The 13649-nt window shown below is 34.0% G+C and overlaps 1 protein-coding gene and 1 long non-coding RNA gene across 5 annotated transcripts in view; one reads left to right on the forward strand and one right to left on the reverse strand.

Annotated features, from left to right (window-relative positions):
* LOC122238681 overlaps positions 1-609 on the forward strand; it is a 42454-nt gene extending 41845 nt beyond the window's left edge. Inside the window, exon 4 of the long non-coding RNA XR_006217731.1 lies at positions 530-609. This is a non-coding gene — a long non-coding RNA (uncharacterized LOC122238681). The remainder of the gene's footprint in view (positions 1-529) is intronic.
* IBTK (inhibitor of Bruton tyrosine kinase) overlaps positions 1-13649 on the reverse strand; it is a 90367-nt gene that overhangs the window by 33490 nt on the left and 43228 nt on the right. For all 4 annotated transcript variants that reach the window (XM_042986719.1, XM_015541069.2, XM_007090145.3 and 1 more), the window contains exons 17-20: positions 7225-7326; positions 4065-4182; positions 1297-1357; positions 615-736 (exon numbers count right to left, since the gene is read on the reverse strand). In XM_042986719.1, the coding sequence (XP_042842653.1) occupies positions 615-736; positions 1297-1357; positions 4065-4182; positions 7225-7326 (403 nt within the window). The remainder of the gene's footprint in view (positions 1-614; positions 737-1296; positions 1358-4064; positions 4183-7224; positions 7327-13649) is intronic.

Below are 13649 nucleotides of genomic sequence, written 5' to 3' on the forward strand. Positions count from 1 at the left end.
GTTCAATCTCTCCAGAGGGCAAATCTTTCAGCCAAGATGGAGGAGGAATAATCACTTGGTTGAACTGAGTTCAGAAAAAGGTCAATTTTCTTTGAAAGAAGCTAAAAAAATGATCTTTTTCAAATCTAACCACTCACCCTGGTCTTCATAAACCTGCTACCTCTAATTCTTAAAACTTTCTGGAATTCTGTTTTAGTTTTTTTTCCTAAGTCATTACTGCTCAGCAACCACTTTCCAACTTCCAAAACTATTAACACCTCCTAACTGCTGTTTCTCCTTTCCTGTTCTCTCTGCTCTAGTGCAATATGCCTTTTTTATTTATTGTAATTTTAGCAGGGTTTGGGAAGGTAGCTAAGATAAATGCATTTATTCAACCTAACATGTTAACTTAAAGGTTGTATTCCTTTTATATTTATAGTTAATTTTGTTACATCTGCAAATAATTATGCATTTACTTTCTTATAGCAAGACTAAGAATAAACATAAATACATACTTCCTATTTCAGGATTCTCCAATTTTCTCTTTCAGTATAAATGTGTTAATAGTGTCAAAGATCAGGGAGAGGAGTGGAAGAAGAGGAGGGAAGAAGAAAAGAAAGAGAAACAGAGCTTACGAATAATTCTGTTCCGTATTTATGTCTTCTTTCAAAAAGATATCTCCATCTTCTACTTCCAAATAGCTAATATCTGGTCCGTCCTGATATGGTGTAATGACTCTTCTATCCATTGCTGGAATCTATTTTTTTTTAAAAAGTCACTTTTTAAATATAAAATGTGTAAAGATTTTTTCAAAATAGGTATAATATACCACTTGTTTTGATATGTGGGGACATTAACAAGGAAAAGTCTAGAATGCCTAATGACTTCCTACGTTTACAACAAAGGGAAAAATGATTAGACTCATTAAACAGATTATTCCAAAAAATATCAAAAAACACTTTCCATAAAAACTCATTATTAAATACAAATTAATCCAATTTGGGGGATAATATGAATCCATGTTTTTGTACTGTCCTGATGTTTAGTAAATTAACAAGTAATGAAAGACTTGAAAAGTCTTCAATAATTTTCATTTATAAAGGAATTAAAAGTTATTAGTTTTATCATTAAATACTTTCAATTATGATTATCATACTAACCTGTGGGATCTATAAAAAAAAACAAACAAAAACCCTATGTCTTCATTTTTAAAATATCCTAATGTATTAGAATTTATTAGGAAATTATTTCAGTGAGAAGTCTGATCTAATATACTACTTTAATTTGATTATATTATTGAAAAAACATAAACCTTACCATTTTTCTATAAAACACAGAAAGATCCTTCAAAACACCATCACTTAAAACATCAAGAGACCTAAAAAATAAGATACAAAATTCTATTTTAAGGCTTAAGTAACTTAATACCTACCAAGATTTTCAAATCTGTTGAGACACTTTACACTGCTGAATAAGTACATTATTTTTAAAATCATCAATATGCCATCAATATGCTACAAATTCTTTTTGAAAGTATGTATAGTTATATATTTCAAATAAACAGGAAGATACATACACAAACATCTTCAGTAAAATCAAACCCTTAGAAAAGATTTTTATATCACTTATATCATAGCAAAATTGTAAATATAGTTCTTCCTCAACATCCCAATAAATCTCTTAAGTTGAAAATCTCTTAGGTCAAAAATACATTTAATATACCTATTTACTGAACAGCTTAGCCTAAACTACCTTAAACGTGCTCAGAACACTTACATTAGCCTTGAGTGAGCAAAATCATCTAATACAAAGCCTATTTTAAAACGAAGTGTTAACTACCTCATGTAATTTATTACTATATGAAAGTAAAAAATAAGTGTGTCAGTTGTTTACACCCTTGAAAACCCTGTGTGTCACTGGGAGCTGCGGCTCACTGCCACTGCCCAGGATCACCATAAATGATCACCAGGATCACTTATACTTTTCACTAGTATGTGGAAAAGATCAAAACTCAAAGTTCAAAGTACAGTTTCTACTGAATGTGTATCACTTTCACACTACTGTAAAGTCGGAAAATCCTAATTCAAACCATGGTAAGTCAGGGACCACCTGTATTCATTTTCCACATCTGTAATCTTTAGTTCCTAAAGTATTATAGTGATAGAACAATGGCCTGTCACGATACCTGAATTCTATCTACAGCTATCACTGCTAGCAATTACCTGCATGACTTTGAGCAACTAACTTTATCTCTCTGGACTTTAGTATGTTCATGATGTATAAAATGTTTGGACTACATCAGTTGTATTCAAAGTAGATTTCAGGGAACTCTCCAATTCCAAAGAGATACTTTTAAGGCATCAGTAAAAACTTAAAGTTTACATTCTAAAATATATGTTAAACTATTTTTATGAGTGCAAAACAATTTGGATATTTAAATCTGTACCATACCAGTTTTTAACATTTTGAGGATAATTAACCTGTATGTTATATCAATTTTGGTGCAGCTCTCCTTTTTTAATATCTTTATACATATTTATTTATACTCCCAGCAAACAAATAGTTGTCTAGGAATGGTTAAATTTGTACAAATCTTTGTTTTAATTCAAGTTATGCATGTCTACTCATGTAAAATTATACAAGTAGAGACATCACCACAGCGCACGTCCCATTCTTAATGGTTCATCTGACACCTGTCACAACGTAACTATTGAACAATGGTAGTGACACACATCATTTTCCAATATCATATTTTTTTTTTATTTAAAAAAAAATTTTTTTTAATGTTTATTTATTTTTGAGAAAGAGAGAGACAGAGCATGAACAGGGGAGGGGCAGAGAGAGAGGGAGACACAGAATCTGAAACAGGCTCCAGGCTCTGAGCTGTCAGCACAGAGCCCAAGCGGGGCTCGAACTCACGGACCGTGAGATCATGACCTGAGCCGAAGTCGGATGCTTAACCGACCAAGCCACCCAGGCGCCCCCCCCCCCCCCAGTATCATATTTTAAGTAGATCCAGTGCTTGTTTTGCATTTTGGTTGATTCTTATCTGACAAATGAATGAGCTTAGTTTGGCAAAGCAAAGTAAAAAAAAAAATTGCTTTGATTAAAATCATTAATGTGATGTCAGCAAAGAAATTTATTCTGAAACCCTAGCGAGATTCTGATACCAAAATACCAGAGGCATTTTAAAATCATACTAATATCCCATAACATTAATATGCACTTGAAAAGCATTTTCACAAAATAACAAAGCATTATACTGCCAAAAGAATTTCCTGTGAATTGAATCCTACATAGCAATTATTAAGAATTAGTGATTCACCTCTAAAAAGTAGAGCACTTTTATTTCATATTTTAGAGTTCGTTTCATTAAAGACCATCCTGACTTTGAAAGCTGAGATGTGAAAAACCTATTACCATATATAATAAATTATGTAGATCAAAATTTTGATTCTTTGAAAAAAAAGTGTCCCTGGGTTTTCTCATCTATAATATGAGGACATAAACAGAATCTATGTCATCATAAGGTTTACAGGAAAATCAACTGAGATCTATATAACACTTTTAGAATGCTGCCTGGCACATAGTATTAGTTATCATTATTATATCCAAAACAAAATACTGAAGCTTCAAAGGTGCAAACTGACATGTGGAACTCTAAAACTTCTATGTTCACCAAAACACTCATTTTCTCACCACCAACTTTATAGTAATAAAAATTAGACCTTATATTAAAAAATAAATCTGCAAATTTATTTCACCAAATAATTCCACTACTAAAAATAGTGGAATGCTTAGATATAAAGAACATACTTGTAATTTTTTTCCCCACAAATTTCCAACAAAAATGTATGCTTTCCATTGAGGGCAAGAATTTTACTTATTTTGTTCACTCTTGTAGCTTAGCTGTGGCTGGCATATATCAAGCAAGCACTCAAATATTGATGGAATGATTGAATCCCCTTACATTTTTTTCTACAAAGCTGTAATTTGTCACTATTCTTTTAAATTGCTAACATGTCTGCTATTATGTATAAATAATTGCTTTTGCAACAGTCATACAATGTATGCACCCAACGTACCTTGCTTCAAGTAAAGCGGCCATATTCAGTCCTATAAACTGTAAACAAGACAGTTTCAATTGTTCAGCATTGTACATTGCTGCAAATTCCAGTAACATAGCAGCATTCTTAAGGGTAACTACAAAGAAAAGACAAAGTGAGACAAAAGCCATGTTACTACAGCAAATAATACATACTTATTTTTAAAGTTGTCAGGTTTGAACAAGGAAAACTGAAAGTACTTTCTTGCCAAAATAACTATAGTAGGGCAAATATAGAATGCACTTTTCATCCCCATGTGCCAAAGTATTTTAAATGATTGGTTATGAGGCAAAATAAACACACCAAAAGAAAATAGAGATGATATGTGTCACCTAAAAATTGACAATTTTCTAAGGATTTTAGAATAGTTTTAACTTTCACAAATAAACCTTCCTTTTCATTTATATAGACAGAACAGTCTCTTTTCTATAAAACTAAGAAGATCTTAAGATTAAGAGAAACCAGGGGTGCCTGGGTAGCTCAGTTGGTAGAACCTGCAACTCTTGATCCTGGGGTGGTGAATTTGAGCCCAACGGCACAGAGATTACTTAAAATTAAAAAATAAACTATTTTAAAAAATAAAAAATAAAAAACGTCAAGAGTAACGTTAAGGGTAATTTAAAAAAAAGACTAAGAGAAACTGACAAAATCATTCTATAAAATATATTTACATTGAGTAATCCATCAAAATTTATGTGGGTATATTTACATAAACACATATACACACTATATATTTGGAAAATATTCACATTTAAATATTACTATATCAATATTCATGGCCAGTACAGAATCTGGTATAACTGTACAAAAGATTCTGGATTTTATTACAATCCTAGTAACTTTATGCATGAAGTGTCCTATTTTGCTAGAGACTATCTCAGAATATTCTACTCACCTAGTAAATGACTTTGGCTTTCCAAACCCCTTCATTCTTTATTTACTATGAGTCCAAACCAAGAGAGGAACATAACTATTTTCTACACCTGGCTTACCCTATGTTTTTTTTCTTCCTTCTAATTCTGTCAAAAGGTGTAATTGCAGTCAATAATGGTTTTTGCTTCGCTCCTAACCAAACCTAATATGAACCCAAACTCTCCCATTTCACACACAAAAAAATGGATCATATAAAAACTTTACAGTTGTTCAGTTGAGAACAAGGATTACCCAATAATAAAAGATCAAACTTCTGTTGAACTCTTCTCTTGCTAAGTTCTAGGAAGATCAAGATATTCATTAATAAGGAAGCTGTGTAGCATGGACCGAAAAAGAATATCCAAGGAATGCCAGGAAAGTCAACTGAACAACTAAAAATATCTCCAATATGTATACTTTTTATTTTTAATGTTTATTTATTTTTGAGAGAGAGAGAGAGAGAGAGAGAGAGAGAGAGAGAGCGCGCGCACGCGTGAGCGCGTGAGCAGGGGAGACACGAATCTGAAGTAGGCTCCAGGCTCTCAGCTGCCAGCACAGCACAGAGCCTGATGCAGGGCTCAAATTCAAAAACCGTGAGATCATGACTTGAGCCAAAGTCAGCCATTTAACTGACTAAGCCACCCAGGAGCCCTTCCAATACGTATACTTTATTCCTGTAGTATGTTGTATCCTTTATTTTAATATATTTCCATTTTGTAGCTTAAAAGATTAGAGATGTTGGGGTTTTTTGTTTTTTTTTGATAACCTAGGAGAAGTCTCTCCACAAAGCTCAAGAAAAGTAACTATATAAAACACCAGAACTAAGACAAACTATCAGCAAGAAAAAATTAGAAAATTCTGACAGGAAATCCTTTCATACTTCCTAAAGTATGACAATGTGACAATGAAGATGAACAAAGATTAACAAAGATAAAATTAGAAACTTTTATATCAGGCTAAGAAAATCTAACCTTTATCCTAGAGTAAGCAATTAAAAATACCTAAACAGGAAGACACGATTACTCCCAACAGATAAATTAAAGAAAGTAGACAGAAAGAGGACTTAAAACATTACAGTAACACTACACAGAAGGGATGTATAACAGTTACCTGAACTAGCATAGACACAGAATAAAAAGGTAGGGGGAAATATGATTAATAAATATAGTTAAGATGCATCAGTTCTGACAACTGGAAAAATTTGGACGTAAAGAACAAAAACAATATAAAAAATAGCTTTGGGTTTCAAAATTTCAATGTTCAAAAAGACAGCCATGCAATGAACTGAAATAATGAATTATTTATTAAATGAAGTAACGAACAGAGACAGAAATAAGAGTTTAAGGGAAAAGAGATAAGTTTTGATCAAATATATAAATAAGATGATTATATAAAATTCTAGCAAGGGGGCGCCTGGGTGGCTTGGTCAGTTGAGCGTCTGGCTTTGGCTCAGGTCATGATCTCATGGTTCGTGGGTTCAAGCCCCACGTCGGGCTCGTGCTGACAGCTCAGAGCCTGGAGCTTGCTTCGGATTCTGTGTCTCCCCCTCTCTCTGCCCCTAACCCACTTGCATTCTGTCTCTGTCTCTCTCAAAAATAAGTAAACATTAAAAAAAAATTAAAACAAAAATTCTAGCAAATAGTAACAGATAGCTAAACACAGGCTTACAGCCAAGACCAGGACAAGAGTGAATAATTTCTTTGAGGGGCACCTGGGTGGCTCAGTAGGTTAAGTGTCTGACTTTGGCTCAGGTTATAATCTCCGTGAGTTTGAGCCCCATGTCAGGCTCTGTGCTGACAGCTCAGAGCCTGCTTCGTATTTTGTCTCTCCCTCTCTCTGTGTCCTTCCCCCACTCCTGCTCTCTCTCTCTCTCAAAAATAAATAAACATTAAAAAAATTTTTTTAAAAATTCTTTCAAACTTTCATCTTTGTAATTTCAAAATAAATTTCATACCATCTTCATTATTCAAGGTTTCATGACATTTCAAAAAATTTACATATTTCAATTATCAGATGTACATATTTTCACATATTAACATGTCTGGAAAATGGATGTGCTTATTGTTACACAAAATAGCTTAAATGTTTTAACATTCTTCATAATTCAAAAACATAATGGTGCACTTTACCATATATGGTAAAATGGTAAATTTATGGCATCAAAAGTCAATGAATAATCCTGTATCAACCTGCAAACATAGTAATATTCAAATTCAAAAATACTTACGTTTCTCGGTTAATGCAACTTCACAAATCCCTTTCAATCGAGTTATGAGAAGCTGATCAGCCACCACAAGAACACTACAAATAAAATCCACATTTTGAGATTCTAAAAAAAGAAAGAAAACAAGCAAAACTATTACTTTGTACATTATACCTATGACAAAAGTTCAAGTAATTAAGACACAAAGAAGGAGAATTATAATGACTATTTTCTAAAGAGTGGCAACTATGATAAATAGTAATAATGTGAGACTTTTCTACCTTTTAAGTGGAAAGCTGTAAAGAAACACACCAAAATGCCTTGGTTCATACTAGGACCATAAAATGGGTAACTTGAATTGATCTTTTTAGTCTATAAAGCATTTAGTCTAAAATGACTGATTTATTAAAATCTCCCATATTATTAAACATTTCTCAATCTAATAAATAGAGGGAAAATTCAAATCTCAGTATCAAAATTATTATGTAGATATGTGTTAAATACATATAACATATACATTAAGAACAAATGTATATACAGGGAGTGGGGTGAATAATGCTTTTAGATGCTCATATTTGTTTTAAATAAAGAAGCCTAAGGAGCTGGGAGGCTCAGTTGGTTAAGCAACCGACTCTTGATTTCAGCTCAGGTCATGATCTCAGTTAGTGAGTTTGAGCCCCACATCGGGCTCTGCGCTTACAGTGCAGACCTGCTTGAGGTTCTCTCTCTTTCTTCCTCTCTCTCTACCCCTCCCCTGCTTGTGCTCTCTCTCTCAAAATAAATAAACATTCTAAATAAATAAATAAATGAACAAAATAAACAAGCAAGCAAGCCTAAGAGTACATTTTCCTTTTAAATTATAGGAGTTCCTTATTTAAAATAATCTTTCTCGTCCTGAGTACTATTAACGCCTAAAGCAGTAACCCTGAGCCACTGCCAGAATAACGTAAATACAAAAACAAAACAAAACAAAACAAAACCACAATAGGAAGAAAAACAGATTAAGAAGAAAAAATGTCGAAAAACTATTTTTGACAAAAAGGGAAGAGGTGAACTCACTATGAATAGCAAACTAAGGACTACTTCCAGAATTCCTCTTCTCCACAAAAGCAATGAAGATACTAGGAAAATTGTCAACTTTTTCAAAATTCTAGAAGTTAGCCAAAGGCTTACAGTAATCTAGGGAGTATTGACTCAAGAAAAATGGCTGAATCTTGGTAAGAACAGTGAGCAATGGAGCACTGTAGTTTTTTCTATTTAAATCTTCCCCTTCCCTCCTCCAGTCTTAAAAACCAACAAGCCTGCAATCACAGTGAAAACGAACAACCAAAGCCACTGAAGACAACAGAAGAGTTACAAAGCAACATTATTAAAGATAAGTCATTATTTGACATGTGCGGCAGGGCTTGTCTTTATTTTGACCTGACTCAAAGCTTTTACTGGTGTGAACAGCCTCTTCCCCCAGGGTGTTTGTTAAAAACAATCAGTTGCAATTAATGTTGAAGCTGACTGAGACAATGATAATAGATGGAGCAAACAAGAAGCAGATAAAAAAAATTTTTTTTTTTAATAAAAGCTAGGGAAAAAGGATGTTAATGATTAGATGTTTGTATCCCCTGAAAATTCACATGTTGAAGCCCTAATTTCCAGTGTGGCTATATTTGGAGATGGGGCCTCTAAGAAAGTAATTAAAAGTAAGTGAAGTTATAAAGGGTAGGGCCCTGATCCAGCAGGATTAGTGTCCCTCTAAGAAAAGAGATACCAAAGAGATAACTGTCTGTCTCCCTCCCTCCCTCTCTCCACAACACACACACAGAAAGACCATGTGAGGACATAATAAGAAGGCATTCATGTATAATAAGCCAAGAAGAAAGTCCTCACCAGAAACCAACCTTACCAGACTCTAATCTGGGACTTCTAGCCTCCAGAATTATGAAAAAATGAATTTCTGTTGTTCAAGCCACCAGTCTATCATATTTTGTTATGGCTGTCCCAGTTGACTAATACAAATGTCCATGGGGGCTTTGAAAAGTCCCAAAATATTGCTGTGAAACCAGAAGCCCACATGTATGTGGATGACTATATACACGCCAAGGAAAAACTTAAGGTCCTAAATTTTTACCTCTGGCTGAACTTGAGGCTCTGCTAAAACAGAAAATAAGAGCTAAAGCAGAGTCATGAACTGCTTGCCTGAAAAATGAAGGCATGCCCCAACACACACAAAGAACTCCATGGCAAAGGCTGGGAATTTATTGGTTTTAAGCATTTAAAGAAATTTCTAACTTATCAGCTGACCACTAAGCTAACCCAGTAGACACTTCAGTGGACACACAAGACAAAGAACAGAGATTTTACAATATTAATCAGTTCAGAAAAGTCAAAAAGCAAACAGCAAAGACTTTTTAACAAACCCCAGGGAGGGAAGAGAATCTGACTTCAAAAGTTACCACATCATATTACTTAAAATGTCCAGTTTTCAGTTTGTGAGCTCAAGTCCCACATTGGGCTTGCTACTGTCATCCTGTCATCACAGAGCCCAGCCCACTTCAGATCCTCCCCCCTCTCTCTCTGCCCCTCCCCCACTTGCACTCTCCCAAAACATAAATATAAAATAAAATGTCCAGTTTTCTATGAAAATTATGCAAGATGCAAAATACATGTTAAGTACGGCCCATCCACAGGAAAAAAAGCAACTAAGAGAAGCTCTCCCTGAGGAAATGAAGATGCTGCATTATTAAAGTTTAAATCAGCTATTTTAAATATGTACAAAGAACTAAAGGAAATGTCTAAAAAATTAAAAGGAAGTATGAGGATAATGTCTCTTGAAATCAAGAATATCAATGAAGAGACACAAATCACAGGTCAACTGAAATAAGCAATCCGAAGAACAGAAAGAAAAAACAATGAATAAAAATTAATAAGGCATAAGAGACCTATGGGGACGCCTGAATGGCTCAGTAAGCTAAGCATCTGACTTCAGCTCAGGTCATGACCTCATTACTCTTGAGTTCAAGCCCCACATCGGGCTCTCTGCTGTCAGCACAGAGCCCACTTTGGTTCCTGTCTCCCTCTCTCTCTGCCCCTTCCCAGTTCATGCTTTCTCTCTGACTCAAACAAAACATCAAAAAAATTTTTTGAAACAAAAAAAGAGACCTATGAAACACCAGCCAGCATATCAAGATACATACGGGAGTCGCAAGATAAAAGTATGACCTAAAGAATATTTTAAGAAATAATGGCAGAATAGGGAAAAGTAAAATGTAGAGGTTTTGTATGCAATGGAAGTTAAGTTGTGATTAGTTTAAAATAGACTGTTTTATGTATACTGTTACATATATGTAAGCCTCATGGTAACCACAAAGGAAAAACGTAGAGCAGATACACAAAAAATGCAGAGAAAGGAATCAAAGCATACCACTACCAAAACATCATTCAATCACAAAGGAAGACAACAAGAGAGAAAAAGGAAACAAAGGAACTACAAAACAGAAAACTGACAAAATGGCATTATTAAATCTTTACCTATCAATAATTATTTTAAATGTAAATGGATTAAATTCTCTAATCAGAAGACAAAGTGGCTGAATGGATAAAGAAACAAGATTCAACATTATGCTGCCTATAAGAGACTCAATTTACCTGTAAGAACACACATAGGCTGAAAGTCAAATGATGGAAAAAAATACCCCATGCAAATGGTAACTAAAGGAGAGCTGGAGTGGCTATACTTCTATCCGACAAAATAGGCTTCAAGTCAGAAACAGAAGAGACAAAGAGGTTATTATATAATAATAAAGAGATCAATAAATCAATAGGATAGAACTATAAATACACATACAACAAGTATACAACAATGAAGCACCTAAATATATAAAATACATAAAATGAAGGCAGAAATAGTCAACAATACAGTAATAAAAGGACTTCAATATGGATATTCATATTCAAATACAGATAGATCATGGAGACAGAAAATCAACAAGAAAACATCAGACTTGACCAAAACTACAGACCAAATGAAACACATACATATGGAACATTCCACTCACAACAGCAAAATACACATTCTTCTCAGTGCACATAAACCATTCTTCAGGGCAGGTCATACATTAGGCCATGAAACAAGTCTTAACAACTTAAGAAATTGAAATGATACCAAGTATCTTCTCCAACTACAGTGGTATAAACTAGAACAGGAGGAAAATAGGGAAATGTGTAAATACGTGGAAATTAACACAGTAATTCAAAGAAGAAATCAAAGAGAAGTACAAAATATCTGGAGACAAATGAAAATGGAAATACAACATGCCAAAACTTATGGGATACAGCAAAAGAAGTTCTAATTCTGATAAATGCCTTAACAAAAAAAGAAGATCTTGAAAGAACCTTAAGGGTTTTATATAACAAGGAACTAGAAAAAGAAGTCAGCCCAAAGTCAGAAGGAAAAAATAATAAAGACTGAGCAGAAATAAATGAATTAGACATTAGAAAAACAAAAAAGATCAATGAAACTAAGAACTGGTTGTTTGAAAAGATAAAATTAACAAACCCTTAAGTAAACTGAGAAAATGATCCCTCCAAAAATTAAATCATAAATGAAAGAGAAGATATTACAACTGATATCACAGAAATGTAAATCATTAGAGATTACTGTCAATAATTATAAGCTAACAAATGGATAACCTAGAAGAAATAGATAAGTTCCTAGAAACATACAAGCTGCCAAGACTAAATCATGAGGAAACAGAAAATCTGAATAGTCAATAACTGAGTAAGGAGACTGAATCCATAAATCAAACATCTCCCAAAAGTAAAGCTCTAGACCAGATGGCTTCATGGGTGAAGTCTACCAAATATTTAAAGAAAAATTAACACCAATCTTTCTCAAACTTGTCCAAAAAAAACTGAAGGAGAGGGAACACTTCCAAACTTATTTTATGAGGCCAGGATTATCCTGATACCAAAAGGAGTCGAGGACACTACAAGAAAAGAAAATCACAGTACGACACCCCTGATGAACATAGCTGCAAAAATCCTTAATAAGAAACTAATCAAATTCAATAGCATGTTAAAAAGATCATATACCACAATCAAGTGGGATTAATGCTTGGTGCAAGGATGGTTCAATACATGCAAATCAACAAATGTGATACTATCGTAACAAAGAGGAATAAAAATCAGGGCAAACTGATTTTCAGTCAGTTAAGCGTCTAACTCTTGATTTCTGCTCAGGTCAGGATTTCACAATTCATGAGTTCAAGCCCCTCATCAGGCTCTGCACTGAAAGCACAGAGCCTGCTTGAGATTTTCTCTTTCCCTCTCTCTCTGTCCCCACCCCCCATCATTCTTGTTTTCTCAAATACATAAACTTAAAAAACAAAAGAATAAAAATATGATCATTGCAGTACATGCAGTAAGTGCAGAAGACAAAATTCAACACCCATTCATGATAAAAACTCTCAACAAATTAGGTAGAGAAGGAAGATACCTCAACATAATAAAGACCATCTGTGACAAATCCACAGTTTAATATCATACTCAACAGTAAAAATCTGAAAGCTGTTTGTCTAAGATCAGGAACAAGACAAGGACCCCCACTCTTGCCACTCCTATTCAACATAGTACTGGAATTCTTAGCAAGAGTAATGAAGCAAGAAAATAAAATAAACATCATCCAAATTGAAAAGGAAGAAGTAAACTGTCCCTGCAGGTAACAAGATCTTATATCTGGAGAACCCTAAATACACCATCAAAAATCTATTAGAAGTAACAAATAGGGGCACCTGGGTGGCTCAGTTGGCTAAGCATTCCACTTGGTTCCACCTCTGGTCATGATCTCACAGTTTGTGAGTTCAAGCCCCAAGTCAAGCTCTGCACTGACAGTGTGGAGCCTGCTTGGGATTCCCTCCCCCACACCCAACTTTCTCCCTCCCTGCATCTCTCAAAATAAATATAGAAACTTTAAAAAAAAAGAATGAACAAATTGAGTAAAAATTGCAACATAAAAATCAGTTGCTTTTCTATGTACAATGAACTATCCAAAAAAGTATTAATAATCCCTTTCACAATTATATCAAAAAGAATAAAACACTTAGGAATAAACTTAACCAAGGAGATAAAAGATCTGTATTCTGGGGCACCTGGGTGACTTAATCATTTAAACATCCAACTCTTAATTTCAGCTTAGGTCATGATCCCACAGTTTGTGAGTTTGAGCCCTAAGTCAGACTCTGCAATGGCAATGGAGAGCATCTGCTTGGGATTCTCTCTCCCTCTACCACTTGTGCACATTCTCCTTCTCAAAATAAATAAATAAACTTAAAAAAAGAAAAAGATCTGTACTCTGAAAACTATAAAACATTGATGAAAGGAATTAAAGATATCAATAAATGGAAAGATATCCCATGTTCATGGACTGAAAGAATTAGTACTGTTAAAATGTCCACTCA

Source organism: Panthera tigris, chromosome B2, assembly GCF_018350195.1.
Source record: "Panthera tigris isolate Pti1 chromosome B2, P.tigris_Pti1_mat1.1, whole genome shotgun sequence".
NCBI classification, from domain to species: domain Eukaryota; kingdom Metazoa; phylum Chordata; class Mammalia; order Carnivora; family Felidae; genus Panthera; species Panthera tigris.